This window comes from Lonchura striata, chromosome 8, assembly GCF_046129695.1.
Source record: "Lonchura striata isolate bLonStr1 chromosome 8, bLonStr1.mat, whole genome shotgun sequence".
Classification (NCBI taxonomy): Eukaryota; Metazoa; Chordata; class Aves; order Passeriformes; family Estrildidae; genus Lonchura; species Lonchura striata.
Window position 1 is genome coordinate 38,158,411 of NC_134610.1, and position 22,865 is coordinate 38,181,275.

Genomic DNA, 22,865 nt, shown 5'->3' on the forward strand with positions numbered 1-22,865 from the left:
GAGGCATGCAACCCCTACGTTTTACTTGGACATCATAGCCCCTCATAAACCCTAAGGAACAAGCAGTTTTGAAAGCCCTCTGCAGTATTGATTTATCATTTTCTGCAGCATCAGCATCACATTGAAGAACAAGGGGCTTTGTAATGTAGTTGTACACTTTTCCTAAAAGTATCTGAAGTGCCTCATAGGAGTGTGTGATTGCTCAAGATGCTTCATAATTTATTCCTTCTCACATTTTTCAGCTGTGCAATAAAACATTGGTGAATATCCAGGAATGAGGGTCCTTACAGACGGCACTGACATGTATCAGACTCACATGAAAACCCCCATATCACCCGCAGGAAAGAAAAAAAGAAGGTAGGAATGAGCTTCAGAATTTCCTGAACCTATGTGGTGGGTTTGAAATTCCTGAAAAGGTTTTACACGTGGTAGTTTTGTTTCTTGAATCCTCTTCATTCTCAGCAGTGTTGTTTTAGTTTAAGTACTTGATAGGCTGATACTGAGCTGGTAGCAGCATCATGTCCTAAAGGATTCCAAAAGCAGCTGTCCCAGAGTGTGAAGTTCCACTTGTAACTCAGAGAAGACCACAATGACCAAATGTATGCAAGGGATTACAAGCCCCACTTGCCTCTTGCTGGTGAAAGCAGGCTTATGTCATCCCAGATACCTTTTGAGAGTAAATAAATGGCTTTGTTTTACATTATTTGAGAGAAGCCCAACAGGAAATTTGCTCTGGTGACTTCAGTGACCTGAAAAACACTTGTAGCCATTTAATCTGGTTCATTCAAGTTCTGTGTGGATTTGTTATGGGGATGTAAATGCTGGCTGAAATCTTACAAAGATAAGTTTTTCTTGAGTGGGAAGGCCAATAGACTGCAGTTCAGTGAGTAAACAGAGAGGAATATTTATATCTGGCTCCACTTTGGGATTTCTAGCTCACTGCTTCTCCAGGCTGAATGCCAGCAAATCCTTAAAGGTAAGGCAGGGCGTGGGGGTCCTTTGACAAAACAAGTCTTGAGGGGTTGAGATGCCATCAGCATACCCCTGTCTGCTTAAATTAGCTGATGCAGAACTAACAGTGGCCTGTGACTCAGGGTATGAAGTAAATACCAGTCACTGCTGAATGTTGATCTCTGGAGCACAGGAATTGTTCATGGCGTGTTGACCTACCCTGAACTCCTGGACAGTCCCGAGAGTTACTGATGGTTACAGCCCAAACACAGTGAGCAGCACTTTTTCCTCTGTGCAAACACACTGTGAGACCAATGCCAAGTCCCAGGAACTGCCCTAAATCCATCTTGGTTTTTCTCTGGTTTCCCAGCATGTCCAAAGCATGAGGAGCTGTTCTGGAGAGACTGGTCATGGGCACCAGGTGTTTGCCCTGCCATGGCTGGCCATCCCTGCTACCCAGACACCTGTCTGCTGGTAAGTACTTCATGCCAGATCCTGAAGGATGAGCCAAAATGTCTTGATAGCCTGGGAAAGCCCCAAGAGTGTGTGTAATGTCTGTTTTGTGAGACCAATCATCATGTGTGGGCCTCTTGCTCAACTGCAGGCTGCTCGGTGAAGGTCTTCCAGAATGGTTGGAAGTGCCTTTTGCCCTCTCCTTCATCCATCTGGCCATTCATTGTTTGTTGGGGGATCCAGAGAATTTAGAGGGACTGGCAGAAGTGGCAGCTGGCCTGGTGGCAATCCTGCTGTCCCCTGGTTCCCTGTAATAACCCATAAATTACCCTCCCTCGCTTCTGGAGCCTGCGGTGGGTGTGTGCTGATTACAGCGCAGTGCTTGACTCATCATTGAGCTTGGCTTCAAAACCAAATGGATCCTTTTCTTTTTCGTGTCAAGAGCATGATTAAGTCCTCCTGTTTCTGTGCAAGAGCCTGGAGCAGCTGCCTCCATTCTCCTCTGGCTGGACTGTTTCTCAGGATACAGGAGGGATGCCAAGGAAGCAATGTCTCTCCTGGGAGAGGGCTGGATGAATCATGTTAAGGGAACTCCAGCAAAAAGTTTCACCCACAAAGGGTGGGGAGCAGCAGCTGATCTAGACCAAATGATGACTTAACCTTGAAAATTAAGATGTTGTTCCTTCAATTTTTATCCTGCTGGAAAACTGAAAATATTTCCATGATGATATTTCCATGAAACTCCACTTTTTCTTTGGCAGAAAACCTTTATTCTGCCCAAAGTCTGCCTGTTGGAACACTCCCCACCAGCTCTACTGGTGGGCTGGGAGTTTTCCAGGACTAGCCTGAAGTTTCAATCAAGGAGTTGTTTGGGGGTTTTTGATTTGTTTATTTGTTTACTTTTAAGGCAGCCAAGCAAAACAACTGCTGGCAAGAACTTTAGTACCTGATTCATCCCTATAAAATTCTCTGCAAAGTGAGAAGGCATTTGCTTTTAAAACTGAATTTCCTCTGCTACTCCAAGCAAGAGTTAATAAAGGACTTGGAGGTGTTTGTTTCATTTTGGGTGCCTAATCAGTTCTCAATTTGTTTCAGATGAGCCATGTTAAATTTATCCCATGACCCTGCAATTACAATCTGTCTTTCCATCCCTTAAATAGCCACTCTGTCTTTTCACGCATTATTTTGGTTCACCTTCATGGCATCCAGTTTTAAGTAAATATTTTAAGCTCTGAGGTGTGTGGTTCTCCGCTTTCCGCTCTCCTGGCTTCCTTGAGGACAGCAAGGGCTCCACCAGTTTCCACTGATGGGCTGCAGATCAGTTCCAGGTTTCTTTTCGGGTGGAGAAGTTTTTGGCTGTTTAGAGAGTGGAAAGGAGCCTCAGGGAATCTCCCTTTTCTCTCTGACAGTGGAAAACAGGCACTTTCTTTATCTTATGTGCCTTGGTGCAGCTGAAAGGTGCTGGAGCAGGCCCTGGAAAGGGAAGGTCCTGCAGAAAGAGGAGGATGGGCCCATCCTTCCTGGAAAGGGTGGAGCAGGGTGGCCTCTGGCTCTTCAGGACATCATGGAACGCCACCCACCAGATCCTGGGGGTGACTTCAGACTGGCTTGAGGATGGAACACCACCAGGGAATGACATTTCACTTGGATTTTTAAAGTTCTAGGCAGAACTTTTGCTCCAGGTCTTGTTGGTAACTGAGTTCATATTTTTGGCTTTCACTGCTTGGCCACAAGGAGTAAGCTTAGAAAGGGACTATCCATGAGGCAGTACTGGAGTTTTTCCCACCTCCTTCTCTTTAGGGCCTTCCCTTTCCTGCATTTCTTGTGCTTCTTCAGGCTTTATTGTACTGGCCAGGAAAGATGGAGTTGAAATAGCCACAGCTTTACTTTGAAAACTGATACATTAAATAGAGCTGCTTAACTCCCTTTATGTCAAGCTTATGATATGAAAATCAATAATTCTCCCTCTTTTCCAACTGGTTTTAGTGGTGTGAGCTGTGCAGAAAGGACTCTCATACTGTGACTGCAATGCACTTGGCACCTGAGCAGAGAAGGGGCAGGTGGTGGATAAAGACTGGGCAGGTCTTCTCTTTGCTGGGACCTCTCCTGATGGCTGGGAAATCTCCAGGGCTGTTTTTTGCTCATGTTTTTGCTGTTCTAAGTGGAACTGACTTATAAAAAGGAGTGTTAAGATAGTCCTGCAAACAAACACAGAGATGTTGAGAAGTTCAGCTACTGTGTGATGGGTATTTTTTGTGAAGGAAAGATGTGTCCATTAAAAAATACTTGAGTTTCCACATACATAATGCCTAGACCTGCCTCAGCAGAGCAAATTCTTCTCAGGTGAGAAGTGATTTTACAAGGACAGGAGGAACAGCTTCCTACTGCCAGAGGGCAGGGTTAAATGGGATACTGGGATGGAATTGTTCCCTGTGAGGGTGGGCAGGCCCTGGCACAGGGTGCCCAGAGCAGCTGTGGCTGCCCCTGGATCCCTGGAAGTGTCCAGGGCCAGGTTGGATGGGGTTTGAAGCACCCTGGGATAGTGGAAGGTGTCCCTGGAATGGCAGGGGTGGCACTGGATGGGCTTTAACGTCCCTTCCAACCATTCCACGATTGTCCCAGAGCTCTCCAAGATGAGCAGTGGCAACTACCTGCAAAGCCCCTGTGGAGAGACTGATCTGTGCCTTTCCTCTGTCTGAAGGAGAGAAAAGTCCTTCCCATCACTGGTTTCTTCAAGATGGCATTGCTTGGCTGTGAATATTCATGTGCAGCTTGTTTCTGCAGCAAAAGTGTGAGCAGGGCTGTGATGCTGCTAATTGCAAGTGAAAGTGTTAATTTTCACACAGTTGTAAAAGAAATCCCAATTTGTGAAGATTTTGCTTGAGTCAGGGGTGAAGTTTCTGTCGCTTTTAGAAGATGCAGATGGGAAATGCTGAGTTGGAATATTCAGCCCCTCTTAAAATACTTTATTCCATCAGAAAGATTCCCAGGCTCTCTCAGCATGTTACTTTGTCAAACTCACCTTTTTTTTTTTTCCCTGAGAGAGGTTGGAGTCTCTCGGGGAAAAAAATATTATTCAGCTTTCTATTGCAGCTTTGTTTAGTGGAGTTTATACATTCTTAGATCAAACATTATACAATCCGACCAGGAATCACACAATCACAGTGGGAGATGCAAGGAAACAGCATAATTTATTTTATAAACAAAGGCATCATCCACATTAAAGCACCAGTTAGTTAATAAAATGGGTTTTAATGCAATAAAAAAAATAAATAGGCAGCTTTCCCTGAGGTGTGTTTAGAAATGGTTTCACTCAGATGAGGAATGCAGCACCCATGTCTTCCCACAGAGGCTGCCTTCATCTCCTGAAAGCAGCTACCCTGGCTGGTTTTGTCTGGGAGGCTGCAGGGATTTGACCAGCTCCTTATTGTAAAATGGAGTGGATAATGAATGCCAGCAGAAGGACTAAACTCCATTTGATATTTATCCAGAGATGAACCAGCTGCTCTAGGTTGGAAATGTGTAAAAGCTTGGGGTCGGAGAGCTCTGAGGAGGCTTAGCAGGGACAGAAAAATGTGATGTCCAAGCATCACTAGATGTTGTCATCACCCACAGCTTGTTCTGGAGGATGTATTCATTAGATCCTTTTGGGAGAGCTTTGCTGGTAAAGTTAGAACTTTGGGAGAATGGCCAAATTACTGTGCTTGGGCTGTTGGCTGGGCAGAGGATCCTCCTCAGTGATTCCTGGACAACCAGCCTCGCTGAGGAGCTGGAAAATTTGCTGAGTGGGGTTTGTGCTGTGGGCAAAGAGCTGGTGGATCGAGCTGCTGCTTCTGGAGCTGAGCCCTGGGAAGGAGGAGAGCTGGGGGCTGTCCACTTTTTCTGAGGATATATTGCAGTGTGGGTAGGGATCTGGGAATTATCAGCTGGATCAAACTTGCTTTGTCCAACAAACATTTTGACAGCTTCTGGAAGAGGAGAGAGGCCAACTTCAGTGAAGGCAGTGGTACAGCGAGCCAGGAGAATATTTCATTTTGGAGCTGCAGTGAGTACAACCTGGACTGCGAACCAAAAGCTGCAGAGAGTTATTACACACACGTGCACACAATAGAGCTCAGAGCCTGGCCACTGAGAACCTTCCTTGGGGATCCATATAAAATACCTCTCACAAAAGCTGCCCTGTGTGCAAGCAGAGGAACTCCTGCTAGTGACGTTAAAAATGGTAAAAAAATAAAAAAATAAAAAAAAATTCCAACAACCCCTTTTTCACACACATCCAAGTGGTGTAACTCTTATCTCGCTGCCAGTCTGTTGGAGATACCAGCACAGCTAAACAGCACACACCATATGGGACACTAAAAATGCTGCCTGGGAAGTGCTTTTCAGTCACTGCTCTGAACTGTGCCAATGTAAAAAAAGTCCCCTTTGTCGTGGTGGTGAATGAATCTTCTTGTTCCCCTTTTTGCCTGGATTTATGTTAAGCCTGGCTTTCAGCCGAGTTTGATCTGCTCACTTTATTGTATTGCAAACAGTAGTCAATGGCTCTTCAGCTTGAGATCGCCTGGATTTATTTTCAGGTCAAGTCAACTCTCCTTGACCCAAGTCTGAACCAAAATACATTCCCAGAAGATTCCCCCACAGGATATGGGATCCAGAGACAGAGTGACATTGTAATGAGTTCAAGGTTTCAGCTCAGTACAACAGAGCCCCTGTTGGTGCAGGGAAGGCACTGAGCAATCCTTATTTCAGCAGATTTTGTCACCCATCGGTCACCTCCCTTCACTGAGCAGTGTCACCATGGAACCCCAGGATGATTTGGACTGGAAGGGACCTTAAAGCTCATCTTGTTCCACCCCCCTGCCATAAGCAGTGACATCTTTGACTAGACCAGGTCGCTCCAAGCCCCAACACACTGCTGGTGTTTGTGGTCTGCAGGGAAGCCAGTCCTTACGGATGTGTTTGTATGGCTCTAACATGCCTCTGTGGAATTTGCTGTGCAGGCTTTAAGCAACTGATGAGATGGTCTGCATTCTTTTATTATTTTTAATAATGAAAAAGGCATGTCTTTTGGGACTGCCTGGCACAGAGGCAGAACCAGCTGATACTGTGTCATGAAGTGTAAAACACTGCTTTGAAGATTTGGGACAAAACCAGAATGAACTCATGGATTTAGGCTGGGTGATAAATCTTCCTTCAAAATAAGGCAGCCTTATGTTTGGTACAAAAGACTGTTTATTTCTTCTGTGGAAAAAAAAAAAAAAAAGAAAAGCAATGGTGTAATCAGCTAGGATTAAGTTTCCAGGGGCCCTGGACAGAAGCTAAAGTCCACATTACCTCCTTCTCATGCTCACATTGGATAATTTGAGTAGTTAAAAACTCTCTGGCTTCCTATGGTTTTGGGCTATGAGCTGCTGCCAGCATGCCTTGAACCTAAAGCCATTGCTCAGGACCTCAGCAACAGAAGTTAAATGTCCAAGTGTTTGACTGGTATGAGCTGCCTGTTTCAACTAGGAGCCTGGCCCAGGTGTGGAAAAAAATGGGGCCTTATTCCTGTTTTGCATCTCAAGGAGGTATTGAATCCACATGGGAAATACACAACTAAGGTCCAGCTGACTTAATGCTGCATTAAGAGTCTTTGTGGTTCAGGTGCGCTGCCTTTGTTGTTCTGCCTGCTCATGGTTAATGTTTCATTAGCCTTTTTTTACTTTATCTGCTCATGTAATTACCTAGGAACAGCACCGTGTGCACTTTGGTGATGCTTCAAATTTCACACCTCGTTGGCGTGGATGCTGGGAAAGCTGTCTGTGAGAGAGCCAGGCAAAGGGAAGGAGGAGAGCTGGAAGTCCAGCAGGAGCATGTATGTGTGAGCTCTCCTGGGCAGAGTGGTCTATGCAGTCTGAGTGATAAGCAAATCCCATCTTTTCTGATGGCTCAGGTTGGGTTATCTGTGCCTGAGCTGGCTGAGAGTGTGACGGGTCAAACAGGCACCGATTGTTTTATGGCGCAACAGCCGCTCAGCGGTCCCTGTTATCTTGTGTGGGAAGCTTAAGCTGTGCTCTCCCCTTGTTCTCCTGGAATAAACTCCTTTGGATGGTGAGTTAGCATGGGGGAAGGCCATGGGCACAAGCAGTTACTGTACACTGAGTTGTGTGCCTGCTGAAGATCTTCGTGTAGCTATTCCCTGAGGTTTTTTTACAATCCACAGGTTTCTCCTGAGGAAAGATATACTCCAGGAGACAGGCAGGGAGGAAAAAAGAGAGCAGGGATGTTCCTCTTTCAAAGGAACACAAAATTTGTGTGATCAGGAGACTGGTGGGAAGCCAAATGTGGAGTGTGACCATACCTGTGGAAGGGTGCCTGTGGCCAGTCCCACACTGTGGAAGCTGCCTCCATGAGGAGACCTTGCTGTGTGCAAGGTGTCTGCCAGGAAAGGTGTCTCCAGGGAGGCAGAGCTTTATTTGCCTCCATATGATGCAATTTAGGCAGGAGATGGGGCTGGATCTGCAGCAGGAGCATCTGGCACGTGCCACTGGAGCCTCCTGGAGAATGGAGACCAGGCACCTAGGAAGCCTAGGGTGGGAAGAAGCTGGAGCAGGTCTTTGGGGAGCCCATGTTCTGCAGGTGGCTACTGAGTTCTCCTCAAATCCTGAGTGTCTGGCTGGACTGAGAGCCAGGAGAGCTTGGCAATTTCACCTGCTGAGCCAGAAGGAATCCAGAAGGAGTTGACCAGACAGTTCCCTACAACCAAACATCAAATGAAAGCAGCTGTAATGTCTTTGTCTTCTCACCTGTTTGATGGTGGGCAAACAGTGACTGTTCACAGTAAAAAACTGCCCTTTGTGTTCACTTAACATTTTCAAGGAGTTGTGGCTAAATGGAGGTGACCTTCACTCTCAGCTCCCATGCACGGGCTCAGCTCCAAGAACTGCAGTCAAACCACGCTGACTTTCAGCAGCTGGGACCTGGGCCCTGCGTTTAATGTCCCTTCCTCGGTGCTCATGCACTCGGTTTTCCTTGCCAAGATTATATTTGCTTTCCTTCCTCAAGGACTGCTCTAAATATCAGACTTTAAAACAATATGTCTTTTTTTTCCCCTGCAGAGAACAATATGATATGCCACCGTTGAATTAATATGTCCATGAGAAGTGAATATAATCTCCCCAGTAGATCCCTTTTCCAAAAGATTTATGATTTAATGAATTTTTTATTTCTTACCGGCCTGTAACATTTAGTTGTTTTACACCCAGCAGGGCTCTTTCCCATGGAAGCAAACAAAGGTGGGAGGGGATCCCATCATCCTAATTCTATCTCCTTGCTTTCCTCTCTCTGTCCCCAGCCTGCCACTTGCTGCTGGTGCAGATTTCCATAGCATGGCTCCTGTCAAAACCTACCCTTGCCATGTTCACGTCTCACTGCTAATTTGAGAGTGCACTGTGAGGACAGGAGAAGTTTTGGAATAATGTTTATGTAAAAATCAGTGTCTCTGAAGAAATCTTCTCTGCTGCCTGCTTAGCTGCTCCAGGCAGGATTTCTGGCTCAGAGTTTGACGTTATCCTCCTCATGGTCACATTCTGGAACACTGTCAAATAAATGGCAGTAATGTCTCTGACAGCAGATTAAGAAGCAGCAAATAACATCCATGGGTAACACCTTTATTTAGTGGAAAGGGTAAGATGGAAATGAACTGTGAAGGGGAGACTTATCTTCTATAATTACTGGCTACACAGGTCATATTCCTAATTCCACCTCCAATTGATTTCTCCTGAAACCTCTCATTGCATTGAAAATAGCAAATTGATTGTTCTGCCAGCCTTTTCCTCTAGATCCTGCTGGAGCTGTTGCCGTATTATTGCTTGGCTTTGGGAAAGCTTGCTGGGATTGACAGAAAATACCCTGCCATGCAGGTGGATGGGACCTTAAACCTTTCTCCTGTTGTGTCTCTCTCCTTCATCCCTGGGACTGTCCAAGGAATGCTTGGATGTTGCACTCAGTGCTCTGGGTGACAAGGTGGGGATCGGTCACAGGTTGGACTCGATGATCTCAGAAGCATTTTCCATCCTAAATGACTCCGTGATTCTGTCTTTGGGTGGACAAAGGCTGAGAATGGTTAAAAGCCTGGGTGGCCCAGCTGAAGAAGGCCATGTGAAGCACTGTGTGCTTTGAGTTGTCTCTCTGAATCAGAGCTGCTCACCATCACTTGTCAGGAGGCGAGAGCTGATGGCAGTGTCCCTGTGCTGGACAGGGCCTGGAAAACACAGATCCCTCTGGGCAGCTTTTCACTAAGCTTTCAGTGTGTGCTGCCTCAAACCACAGATGCTGGAGGCCTGTGACAGCCCAAGAAGTTTAACTTTATGCTGGAAAACCTTCCTCTTCAATTTGGTCCTTACTCCTGTGGTGCTGAAGCTGAAAATGCAGCTTTGGAGCTGCAGCAGAAATGGAAGCCAATGCCTGAGTGGTTTTTTACAATAAAAATATATCTCATGAACCTCTGAACTAACAGGTGGGTGCTGTGGAGGAGGAAGGGAAGTCCTGAGTTGTGATTTCTCTTTTATTGTTTGGTTTAGTGATTTAGGCTAGGCTAGGGGAAGCAGGAGCCTTGCCCTAGGATGGGCTGTGGTTGCCCTGGCAGCCTCTCCATGTACTTCTCTTCCTTTTTTCTCCACTTTTATGAGGTCAGCTTTTTTTCTGCCACAGTTTCTCTAGCGCTGGCTGTCCTACCCCCTGAGCAGCTTCCTCATCTCAGAGCACCTCTGGCTCACTCCATCCTTGTGCAGAGGAGGATTCTGGTTTTCTGGAGCTGCCTGTAGCACGAGAATCTTTCCTGCCCTGCAGTGGGAGGCTGCTTCTCCCTGCTCTCTTCCTCATCGTGTGTCTGTTCCAGACTGGACAGGACAGAGCTGGACAGAGAGCAGGCCTGGGGCTTCCCTGAGGCTGCTGACGCTGCTGGAGGCAGGGTTTGGCATTAAATGACCTGATTGTTCCCTGCTGCTGGGGGAAGTGAAGCCAGGCAGCACGGCGGCTGCTGCCTGCTGGAAATGTGCCGCTCATTTCCTTTCTGCTGCCCTTTCAGAGGTGACTCCTGATGCAGCCATCTATTTATTCCTTTTGCTAGCACAGGGGCTCGTTCCTCCATCCATCCGTCCGTCCATCCATCCATCCATCCGTCCATCCACCCATCCCTCCCTCATCCCAGCGATGCAGCCAGGAACATGACTGGGACGGGCTGTCTTGGCAGAGGGAGGGAGGAAGCGAGCGCTGCCCGTTCATCCTGCAGGAAGCTCGGCTTCCCCTTCGGACACTTCATGGATCCCTTCCTGCCTTCCTTCCTGGGCTGTGGCGTGGCTGGGTGGGTGTTTGAGCTCCTGGCACTGTTCTCTGTGTGTGCGTGAGGCTGCTCCCACCTCGCTCCTGCTGCACGCAAACCAACTCTTGTGCAATTGGAGAAATGTTTCCCTTTGTCCCATTCTGATACTTGCTGTGCAATCAAAATTCTCCCCCACCCCATACAATGTGCACGTTACCTTCCTGGCCTTCTCTCTCATTCCCAAGCCTGTGTCATATCAGCACTTAAAGCTGCAGACTGGAGTTTTTTACTTTTTAATTTCTCTGTTGATTTGAGTAGGCAGAGCTGGGTGTCAGCTTCCATCTGCCTCACAGCTGGAAAGGGAAGCCTTAAGAGAAAGGGAGGGTGCTTTCAGCCTGTTTTCCCAAAGTCAGTAGGGAAAGGCTGTGAGGACTGGGAGAGATTCAGGATTTTTTATCTCCCCTACCCCCATTAGTAAAAACTTGTGCTTTTGGGAAAAAAAAAAAAAAGAACATATTGCTGTAGTTCAGGCAGTTAAACAAAATATAAATGCAAACCAAAGCAGTTAAAAAATGATCTGGCTTTCAGTGCTGCATTTGCCCAACACTGACATGTTGCCAGGGTAAAAACTACAAAGCTTTGCTTTCCTAAATCATAAAATGCTTTGGGTTGGAAGGGACCTTAAAGCTCATCCCATTCCACCCCTTCCATGGGCAGGGACACTTTCCACTATCCCAGGTTGCTCCAAGCCCTGTCCAACCTGGCCTTAGACATTTCTAGGGATCTAGGGGCAGCCACCCTGTCCCAGGGCCTTCCCATCCTCACAGGGATGGATTTCTTCCATCTAACCCCACCCTCTGGCAGTGGGAAGCTATTTCTCCTTATCCAGTCCTTCAGCACTCTCGGAACCCCTTCAGGCACTGGAAGGTGCTTTAAGGTCTCCCCAGAACATTCTGTTTTCCAGGCTGAACAATCCCAGTTCTCCCAGCCTGTCTCATTTCAGTGAGTGATGGATCACCTGGACAGCTGCATCTCCAAGGAGTTGCTGGCCATGGCAACTGCAATCTGCAATCACATCTCTTGGATCACCTGCTTGGATTGGTGTCAGATACCAATTAATCATGGCAAGCAGGCAGCACCTCGACCTTCTGCTCATTTGATCTGAGGTTCCCAGCTCTGCTTGCTCTGTTCTAGGGAGGTGGTTTTGTATTGTGCAGATTTTTAATGCCTGAATTTTAATGCCTGGCATTAAAATTTAGCTACAAAACCTAGCTAACCTTTTAGCTAGCTTTTGTAGCTGAAAGGGAATTGGCCCTGGCTCTCCTGTGAGGAAAGTGCTCCCTATAAAATGACACCTGACAGGGGAACCCGGAGAGGGCAGCGAGGGCTCTGCCCTTGGCAAAATGCAGGAGAGGGAAGGTTGCCTGTGACTCCTGGACTTCCAGCAGCTTTGTGGTTCCAGGTGCTGGCTGGTATTTTTGAAGAGCTGTGGAAGACTTTGGACTTTCTGATGTTATTTTCTGGCACACCAAGTAAGGCAAAACCACTGCACTTGCTTTTTTGGCCAAGTGATCAGAGTGCCGCTAGAGTGCCTTTAGTTTTGGTTTTGGTTTTTTTTTTCCCCTAGGATTTTCAGAGCCTGATTTAGCCAAGTTCTTCCATCCCTGCTTATTTTTAAACCTAATCCCGTCGCTCTCTGACATCACCGTGCTTTGATCCCACCAACATCCATGGACTTGTGCAAGCACTCAGAATTCAAGCGGATGCTGAAACATTTCGCTCACCAACAGCTGTGAAGTTGGGAAGACCTCACCCAGGAGAGCAGGGGCCAGGAAGGGAGATGAGACACTTCACATCCCACCCTTTCCATCCATGGGATGGTGGGAGACTCCTCCCTCTGTTTTTGTTCCCTGGCACCCAAACCAAAAAAGGACCCCAAAGCCCATCCAGTGCCACCCCCTGCCATGGGCAGGGACACCTTCCAATACCCCAGGTTGCTCCAAACCACATCCAGCCAGGTCTGGAGCACTTCCAGGGATGGGGCAGCCACAGCTTTTCTGTGCCAAGGCCTCACCACCCTCCCAGGGAAGATGTTTTTCCCAATATCCCATCTAAATCTACTCTCAGTTTGAAGCCATTCCTCTTTGTCCTGTTAATTGCCTGTGGATATAGGAGTATGTGAGTATGTGTTTTTTGGGAAACAAAAGACGTGCTTTCAGGGGCTAAACTTTAGCCCTGTATCTTTAAAAAAGTCGTGGTTCAAAGGTATCAGCTGAGCTGCATGTCCTGGCTGGGCAGTGGCTCAGCCCTGCTGAGGTGATTTAGGAGCTGTAGGTTGGTGTGGGTGCAGGGGTGGGGTTTGGGGCTGAGCTCACCTGGTGTTTTGGGAGCAGGCAGGTGGAGACCCCTGGGAGCTGGCAGGGCTGGGCAGGTGGATGGATAACTAATCCCAGCATTTCCCTGGGACAGACAGCCTGCCTGACCCCCCCTTTCCCTCAGAATTATTGTTGCTGCTTGTAATTGAGGGATGGGACTATTTCTGGGCTAAGAACGATTTATTGCTCAGATAAACATCAGTCTCAGAGGCCGTGAGATTGTAAACAAGCAAGCAGTCGGCCATAGCTCAAGAGCAGTCACAAGTTCTTCATTACAAGACAATGCATAACTTACTAAACTAACACACTTGTCATAGGGTTTATATTGCTTTTCCAACCTATCACTTCTACTTATTTCTACTGCACTGTGGATACTTTTATCTAGTGGGCTTCTAACTCACATACACACATATGCTTCTATCATAACTTCTAAAATCAGTTACTGTACACAATGACACCCCTACATTATAACCCTTCACTATCTTATCCAGACAATTTCTCACTTAAGGCATATTTTCACTTACAACTATAGAAACATAAGTTTACGATTTTCCTGCTTAATGACTGTGTATTGCGTTTTTACATTAATCTAAGCTTCTTCTAAGATTGCAGATCAAACTCTTCAGTATCTCAGGAATTTTCTATTTTTTTGATTCCCACACCGCAGGAGCCGTGCAAGGAAGAGGATTTTCACTTGGACTCAGTGACTCCTTGGCTTTTTGTTGCTTTTCCTTGGCCTCAGTTTTTCATGCCCTTGGGGAGGGAGCAGAGGTGAGGCTTTGCTGCCTCCCCTTGCCTTGTCTACTTCAATACTTTATTGTGGCAGGGAAAAAAACAAATGAAAATAGAAAACAACTACAGACATGCTGATTAATTTTTTCCCCTTACATGTTTTTTTTTTCTGCTTTTTCACCTTTAAAAATACTTTTGCTTTCCCCGTTTCCTCTATTTTCTCTTCCTCCCCTTCTCTTTCATCATCTTTTCCCCTCCCCTCTCTTCTTCTGTATTTTTTCTCACCTTTTTTTTCCTTTTCTCTCCTTTTTTCTATTTTCCCACATTTTCTCTTTTTTCACTTTTCATTTTTTCTTTTTTTCACTTTTTCTCTCTTTGCCCCTCTTCTTCTGCTTTCTCATTTCTCTACTTTTCTTCTTTCTTCTTTTCCCTCGTTTTCTATTTTCCTCTTTTGTCTTTCCTCTCATTTTTCCTCTATTTTCATCTTTCCCTTTTTCTCATTTTTCCTCCTTTTATTTTCTTTTTTCCTCCCTCTATTTCTTTTTTCCTGTTTCTTTTTCCTCTTCTGCTTTTTCTCTCCTTTCCCCTTTTTTCTTCCCACTATTTCTCTTTTTCTCCTTTTTCTTTTTCCTCTTTTCTTCTGCTTTTGTTCTCATTTGCCCTTTTTCCTCTCCTTTTTTCCTTATTTCTCTCTTTTTCTCTCCTTCTTCCTCTCATTTTTTCCTTATTTTTCTCTCCTTCTCTCCTTTTTCCTCTCCTTTTTTCCTTATTTTTCTCTCCTTCTCACATTTTTTCCTCTCCTTTTTTCCTTATTTTTCTCTCCTTCTCTCCTTTTTCCTCTCCTTTTTTCCTTATTTTTCTCTCCTTCTCTCCTTTTTCCTCTCCTTTTTTCCTTATTTTTCTCTCCTTCTCTCCTTTTTCCTCTCCTTTTTTCCTTATTTTTCTCTCCTTCTCTCCTTTTTCCTCTCCTTTTTTCCTTATTTTTCTCTCCTTCTCTCCTTTTTCCTCTCCTTTTTTCCTTATTTTTCTCTCCTTCTCTCCTTTTTTCCTTATTTCTCTCTCCTTCTCTCCTTTTTCCTCTCCTTTTTTCCTTATTTTCCTCTCCTTCTCTCCTTTTTCCTCTCCTTTTTTCCTTATTTTTCTCTCCTTCTCTCCTTTTTTCCTTATTTCTCTCTCCTTCTCTCCTTTTTCCTCATTTTTCTCTCCTTCTCTCCTTTTTTCCTTATTTTTCTCTCCTTCTCTCCTTTTTCCTCTCCTTTTTTCCTTATTTTTCTCTCCTTCTCTCCTTTTTTCCTTATTTCTCTCTTTTTCCCTCCTTCTCTCCTTTTTCCTCTCTCTATTTCTCTCCTCCCCTTTTTATGTCCCTTTTTCCTCTCTCTTTCTCTAGCTCTCTCTTTTTCTCTCCTTCCCTGGCTTCCACCTCTCTCTTTCCCCCGCTTTTCCCTCTCTTTTTTCCTCTCCTTATTTTCACTGTTTCCCCCGCTTTTCCCTCTCTCTTTTTCCTCCCTTCTTCTCCCCTCCTCATCTCTCCCCCGTGCCGGCATCACCCCTCGCTCCCGTTCCCGGAGACCCGGCTGGGGCCGAGCCGGGGCCGAGCCGGGGCCGGGCGGGGCTGGGCCGATCGGGGCCGATCGGGGCCGATCGGGGCCGATCTGGGCTGGGCCGGGCGGGGCCGATGGGGCCGGGCTGCCCGCCCGCGGGGCCGTGCCGGGCGGAGCCGCCCCCGGGAGGCGGGCTCCCCTCACGGCCGCTATAAGGCGGCGGCGGCGGCGCGGCCGCGCTCACCGGCTGTGGCAGCGCCGCCGCCAGGCCCCGAGGTAAGGGCGGCCCCGAGGTAAGGGCGGCCCCGGTCCCCCGAGCGCTCGCACGGCTCGGGGAGCCTCTCCGGCTGGTCCCCACGCGCCTTTCCCGCGGGGAGGGGCTGGGGGAGCTCGGGGCGGCTCCCCTGTGGGCGCCCCGGCGCGCTGCTCGGCTCCGTTCCTTCCCCTGCGGCTGTTGATCGTTTGTTCAGCCCGGAGCTGCCGCGGAGTTTGAATGTGCCGGGCTCGGTCTCGCACAGCGCCTTGCGGGCACGGCTGTCCTCTTGCGGTGGCCACCCCCGCGTGCTGAAGAGCCGGGACACGGGAGGGGTGAAGATGTGCGAGTGACAGCCCGGCCAGCGGTCCTGGCTTTTCCTGCCGTGCCTCCTTCCCTCTTCATTCGGGAAGTGCCCACAGCCCCGAGCAGTCGGGAGGCAGGTCCGAGTGCGGGCAGGAGCTGTGGGATGCTCTGGGAAGCTCCCCAGATTGCTGAGGGCTTGGACACTGCCCGGCCGTGCTGCGCTCCTGGGCGGGGATGCTGGTCACAGCCTGCAGAGGGTCCTGGGCAGGAGGTGGGATGGGGAGGGTGCGATCCTGCAGCCTGCATCAGCTCCAGGGACAGCTCTGGGTGTCTGGAGCAGGATTTTGGGTGCGTCTCCTTTCCTTCTTGTCCTAACTCCTGTAAACCAGCAGCGACTGGACTCAGTGGATGCCAGGTGAAGGGGTGATGGCCTGCAGGAGTTTTGCAGTGTCGTGGATGCGAATTGCAGTCCCAGCTTCCTCCACGAGTTTTTCGCATGCTGTGCTGTCTGCAGAGAGCGCTGAAGGTGTTTTTGTAGGAGCACGGCGTGGCTTTATTGAGTTTGTCTGGTGGGTCCCCCCACGTTACCTCCCAGCTAATCTGGGTGGGAGTCGGAGCTCAGGTTACAGCAGCTAATCCCAGACTACAGCCCGGTTTGTGGGGCTGTAATCCGTGAGCACAGCCCTCCTCCCCGGCGGGACCTGGAGCCTGGGAGGCCGGCTCGGTTTCGGGTTTTTATTGCCGCGCTGGGGATGCGCAAGGCGCAGGCAGATGGATGCACGTGTGTGCAGCCGCCGTGCTCTCGGCGTGCCGGCGGGCTGAGCATCCTGAGTGCTCCCTAACATCCCCGGGGTGGCTCTGAGCCAGCAGCTGCGATTGTGGTGGCCGTGGTGTCTCCAGCTTCAAGGGCTCTCTGCTGCCCTGTTGCTGCCTCTCTTGTCGGAATCTGACACCCCTCAGCCAGGTTTGAGTTTCTTCTCCCCGAGGTACGTGCTGGAGGCTTGCTGGTGCTGGGTGGTCACAGTACTGTCCTGAATTGGGGTCTTGGGATGTGGAGTGAGCCTGTTCCTCTTGTTTTAGACGATGTGCCTGTCCAGAGAAGCCCAGGCCCACCCATGCTACTTCTGTGGGGTGTCAGGGGGGTAGCAGGGTATTCCTCCTGCTGTGCTCCTCTTCCTGCCCCCAGATACCAGCAGGAGCTGGTGGCCTTTGCCATGGAGCTGGAAGTTTTGTGGCTTTTAGGGAGTTTGCTTTAATTGCTGCTGAATTTTGAAGTACAGGGACTTGGGGATGGTGCTGCATCTCCTGCGTGTGAGAGGGTTAGAAAGCGTTTGGGAGCCCCATCCCTCTGTCCCACTTGCAGCCCTGGGATGAAGTGAACATCCCAGGGGATGTATCCACCTTTGCTGCCTGCATCACCAGGGTGGTGCTGGCAGCTCTGGGGGGGGTGGATCAGCCCTTCTGCCCTGCATAGTGTGAGTTAAATTGCTCTCTGGTTTCCAGAGAGCAGCACAGGATCAGCTATCCCAGGATGGAGAGCTGCCACTGGCTCAGCTCCCTATTTAGCCAGTGTTTTAGCAAAATCCCTGCTTAATTTGGTTCGAATCTCAGCTCTGTCTTTCATCAGGCTAGCAAGATGAAAGCCATAGGCCAGATCTCCTCGCAGGGCCAATTTGGGCCTGTTTGTGGAGAGATTTGATCTCCCCTGAATGTGTGCAGGGCCCCCCTCATTGTTAGTGCCACCAGCTTCCCCTCTGTTGGGACAATAGTGCCTTGAGTCCTCTCAGGTAATCTCCCCCCTTATCTCCCTTCTCTTCCGTAGCCTCTGTCCCTGCCAGGCAGGAGGGTGGGAGCTTTGGGACGAGCTGATTATGCAGAAGGAGAAGTGCTGTGTCAACCAACGTCCCTTTTTGGGGAGAGGGTATTCAACACATCCGAGCTCTTCCCGGCTTACTTCCCCTCTGTGCCCCTGGAAACTCTACCAAGAGATCCTGTAGTGGGGTCAGGGGTATTTGGAGATCCCCTGTTGCTCTCTGGTCACTTGGCCATACTGGCTTTGCCCCAGACTGGTCCCTTTCCTTCTGGGGCTGTGGTCATGGGAAGAGCATTTGTTGGGGATGGTGGATGCGTTCATGGGTGGGCTGGCTGCCCTGATGGTCTAGCTCAGGTGAGGGGCACAATGGATCCTCATGAGGGAACAAGAATCCATCTCCTGGAAACCCACCTGTGCAACTTTATTTTGGCATGTCCCAGGCTGGATCCTCCGCTCCAAAACTGGCCTGGCCCAAGTGTGGTGGGCACAGGCCTGTGGCTGGGGGTGGTACTGAAGGTCCCAGGGAGGGGGACAGCATTTTTATACCTCCCCAAAAGCACAAGGGCAATTAGCAGCCCCACTTGGGGTTTTGTGTGAGCCATTAAAGGCCTTTTCTTTCTGCTGGTGAGGAAGTTAACAAGTTGCTTTGTCCACTGCCTGCAGGTAGAAGAAAGCACTGAAGAGGCAGCAAAAATAGATTTATAAAAGCAAAAGGGTGTAAGAGAGGCAGTTGTGGAGCTAACCATGATGGGGGAGTGTTTTGAAATCAAAGCACTCTTCAAAAAAGAAAACTTAAGACCAGCAAATCTTCTCAGCAGTCAAGCTCCAAGTTTGTTTTTTTTTTTTTTTCTTTTCTATACACTGTGTAATAATTGTTAAATGCAGGGAATACTTTGTAAAATAGAATTTGAGGGAAGAGGGGAAGGGAGGACAGAGCAGAATTCAAGTTTGGATAGGAGTACAAAGCCCCTCAGTTCCCCACTTCTACTTTATGCGTCTGTATGACTTGACAAGATGCTGACCAGAGCCTGTGGTAAATGTTTTACTGTACCATGTATCAGCCAGATCAATTCTACCGTGCTTGAGGGAGTGCAGATAAAATGGCTTAAAGATTCCCCTGCTGAAAGCAATAGGAGCATCATTTATGCCAGAGGAGACAGATTTAGTTGCCTGACATTTATTTGGCCACAGTGTACTTTGCAGATTTCACACCCGGGGACGATAGCCAACCTGATGATGTCAGATGTGAGCTGGAAGAGAAGGAAAAATCACAGAAAATCTAATGCTGCTCCTCTTCTGTCAAGCAGATGAGTTTTGCTAAGTGTTTTGGTTGTTTTACTCCATGGAGTGCTTTAGTGGAAGGTGCCTGGCAAGAGCGGGATGTTACTAAAGCAGAGCGTCCTGGTATGACACGGCAGCAGAAATAGCTCCATAATTGACATCATTTCTTTCAATCCTGTTTTGCCTTTAGGTCATTTGAATTCCAGTCCGAGCAACCATGAGCGCGCTTGACTTGACTTCCATCCTGGATTTCCTGGAGACGGCCAACTTGACAGAGATCAACTGGACGTGCAACAACGGCGAGTGCATCACGGTGGATGCGACAACATGCCCTGGCACGCTCAACAAGAGCGCCCTGCTCTACACCCTGTCCTTCTTCTACATCTTCATTTTCGTCATAGGCCTGGTGGCCAACTCGGTGGTGGTGTGGGTCAACCTCCAGGCCAAAATGACCGGCTATGAAACACACCTGTACATCTTCAACCTGGCCATCGCCGACCTGTGCGTTGTGATCACCCTGCCTGTGTGGGTCGTCTCGCTCGTCCAGCACAACCAGTGGCACATGGGGGAAATCACGTGCAAGATAACTCACCTGATATTTTCCATCAACTTGTACAGCAGCATCTTCTTCCTGGCGTGCATGAGCGTGGACCGCTACCTCTCGGTCGCCTATTTCACCAACTCCAGCAGCCGCAAGAAGAAGATCATCCGCCGCTGCATCTGCATCCTGGTGTGGCTCCTGGCCTTCTCCGCGTCCCTCCCGGACACTTACTACCTCAAGACGGTCTCTTCCAACAACGAGACCTACTGCAGGCCCGTTTACCCCGAAGATAGCTTCAAGGAGTGGTTGATTGGCATGGAGCTCATCTCTGTGGTGCTGGGCTTCCTCATCCCCTTTCCCATCATCGCCGTGTTTTATTTCCTCCTTGCCAAGAGCATCTCCACCTCCAGCGATCAGGAGCGGAAAAGCAACGGGAAGATCATCTTCTCCTATGTCGTGGTGTTCCTGGTGTGCTGGCTGCCCTATCATGTGGCTGTCCTGCTGGACATCTTCTACAGCCTTCATTTCATCCCCTTCAGCTGCCAGATGGAGAACTTCCTCTATGCCACCCTCCACATCACTCAGTGTTTCTCCCTGGTCCACTGCTGCGTCAACCCCATCCTGTACAGCTTCATCAACCGCAACTACAGATACGAGCTCATGAAAGCCTTTATTTTCAAGTACTCTGCCAAAACTGGCCTCACTAAACTCATCGACGCCTCCAGAGTGTCAGAAGCAGAATACTCAGCTCTGGAACAAAACGCCAAATGACTGCCCCAGAAAGAAACATCTTTGACTCTCTGACCTGATGGGGTTTTTTTGTGTGTTACAGTTTGTTGTTTATTTTTTTTTTTGACCCCTTCCTTTCAATGTGCTTGTTACGAACGCGGCGTGAATTCCAGCCTACAAAAGAGAGAGGACAAAGTGTAATTTAAGAGTAGGATCAGTTGCAAAGTGGAAGTGGTACCAAAATGAAGACCTTTTCTCCTCCTAGACCAGTGTGGACTCCTCAACAACGCTATGCAAATGGAAATAACTTCCTAGCAGACAAAGCCATTGTGTACCATAGATAACATGAATAAGCTTCTCCTTCCACGTCTTGATTCCCTCTTGTCTCCTTGTATATGTTTATATATATAGTGTGTTGTATTTAAAAGCTCAAGACTTTATTTTCTGCCTCTTGATGTACCTTATACAAGTGTATTTGAAAGTTAAATATATTTTTATCATGTATTTGAAATATATTGCTGATGAGTGTATCCAGAGTGCTGTAGTCTGAGTGTTAGGTGGCCGTTTGGCTCCAAGAGGATGCTGATAAATAGGATAGAAATGATCTCTTGAGAGCATCCTCCCTGGCTGGCACACTTTATGGACCATGGCTTTATGTGGTGTCACACCCACATGCTGGAGCATGAAATATATGTAGTGTAATATAGCTGCCATCATGTTAAAATTAACAGTATTGTCAGAGTCCTTAACTCCTACACCCCTGCTTCACCAGGCTGTATCCTCCTGCACAGAGTGAGTGATCTTACTGCTGAGAGTTGTCTCTATTTGTAAGTTATTTTTGTAAAATAAAGATCCGAGGAAAAAAATCCAAAACCTGTGCCTCCCAGTGGTTTGACTTGCCAGTCTTCTCCTCAGGTTAAAAAAAAAAAAAGTCAAAAAGGAGAAATCTCAAGGCCATCTCAGTCCTTTGGTGCAGAAGCAGACAGATCAGTCAGTGTTTTCTGGTGTTTGGTGGCCAGAAAGGACTGATGGAGGAATGGGAGTTGGCACTGGAGCATGGTGAGCAGGGAAGGGGCGGGAGGAATGGGTCTTTGCTGGTGGGGAAGGTGAAAGTGATGCCTTTATGAGATAAAAGCTGGTAGGAATGATGAAAAGCTGTGTTTGTAGCTTAGAAATAAACACAGGGAAGGAAAATTCGGAAGCGTGCAGATGGAGCGGATATTTGGACTAATCCAGGTTCAGCCCTCTGTGGTTTTTGCTGGCGATGGAATTGGGGGTTAGCGGTCCTGACAGCACTAAATCCCTTTTTATCTCTTCTCCCCCTTGTTGGGGATTTGCAGTGCCGTAGTGTCCGAGTGGGGCAGGATCCAGGCGCTCTGGGATGCCTCAAGTGGAGCTTTAAACCAGCAAAGGATTTGAATCGTGGTGTTCACCTCAGGACAAGGTATTTAATGTCAAATCAATGATGTCTCCCAGCCGTGTTTGCTGCTCCAGGGCAGTGCTGCGCTTAAATTCCTGTTCAATCCAAGCATGCCCTCATCCCTCTGCGATCCCAGCAGCCAAATAATTTGGGAATGAGTGTATTTTGTTTCTTTCTACACGTTCCATTACTGCCTCCTCAGAGGTCATCCTGTAAAAACAGATGTTATGTCTGCCATCCCCTCCTTGTACTGGTGTTGTTAAAAAAGCACCAGTCCATTCCCAAATGGGGATAAATCCCAAAAGAAAAAGGATTTCTGGCTGCAGAGAAGCTGAGAGGATGGAGAGCAGGCGTTGCTTTTTGTGCTGATGCTTCTTACGCACTGTGGGTATTTTGAGTTTCCTGTAACCTTAAGCTGCTGCTGAGCAAAGTTCCCCCTCGTGCTGACACTTGAAGTGAGTTAATGCTGAGAAATCAATCTCCTGCTTTTGCTGGACATTGCTTCCCTTCCCTCAGCATCCCTGTGTGCAGCTGTGTGTCCTCCCCAAGGTGCTGCATAAAGTTCTGGCATCCTGCTCCTGTCCCTCTGTGGGGTGTTGCTCATTTTAGAGCAGCAGAACTGTTTCACTTCAGGTTGCCTCTCAGGCAGTGGGTTGTTCTCATGTGTTGCTGTAGCTTTATGCTGGCACAAATTCACAGAATTTCTTTTTTTCCTTTCCCTCTGCAGTTTGGTATTCACAGAGTGGCGTCAGCCCTGCACAGAGCCTGGGCGGTGCTGAGTGTTGGGGAGATCCTGCAGACCTGCTGCTTAAACCACACTGATAAAGTCTCCAGGCCTCTTCCTCGGGGAGGTGAATCGTGGTGTGATGGTGCCTTTTCCAAAAGCAGGGTCACACAGGGAGCAGGGAAAGGTCAGGACCCTTGCTGTCAGTACTGTGCACACATGGATCCTTTCCAGCTCCTTGATGGGAAAACCTGGAGCTGAGGACTCACCTTGTCCCTTGAAAGGACAAGTGGAGCTGGGAGGCAGCACACACCACACCAGCAGTTTGGGAAGTGGGAACACTGTCTTCTCCAGGGATTGGCACTGCTGAGTGGACCCAGGGTCCCACGACTCTGTGGGAAAGGTGGTAGTGGGCAAAGGATGGAAAGTGGGTAGAGAGCAG

The 22,865-nt window shown here is 48.3% G+C and overlaps 1 protein-coding gene across 2 annotated transcripts; it reads left to right on the forward strand.

The window, feature by feature from the left end:
* Positions 1 to 15,554: 15,554 nt before the first annotated feature.
* ACKR3 (atypical chemokine receptor 3) lies at positions 15,555 to 21,152 on the forward strand. Of its 2 annotated transcripts, none has more exons than XM_021536079.2 (2): positions 15,555 to 15,632; positions 19,200 to 21,152. In XM_021536079.2, the coding sequence occupies exon 2, from the start codon at positions 19,227 to 19,229 to the stop codon at positions 20,319 to 20,321; it is 1,095 nt and encodes a 364-aa protein (XP_021391754.1). In that variant the 5' UTR covers positions 15,555 to 15,632; positions 19,200 to 19,226; the 3' UTR covers positions 20,322 to 21,152. The 2 variants fall into 2 exon arrangements, with proteins under 2 accessions (XP_021391754.1, XP_077641338.1); XM_077785212.1 differs by having other exon boundaries at positions 15,614 to 15,649.
* Positions 21,153 to 22,865: the final 1,713 nt, after the last annotated feature.

Bases quoted from the DNA above. Each gene is read 5' to 3' on its own strand.
- ACKR3 (XM_021536079.2), top strand. From the start codon at position 19,227: ATGAGCGCGCTTGACTTGACTTCCATCCTGGATTTCCTGGAGACGGCC.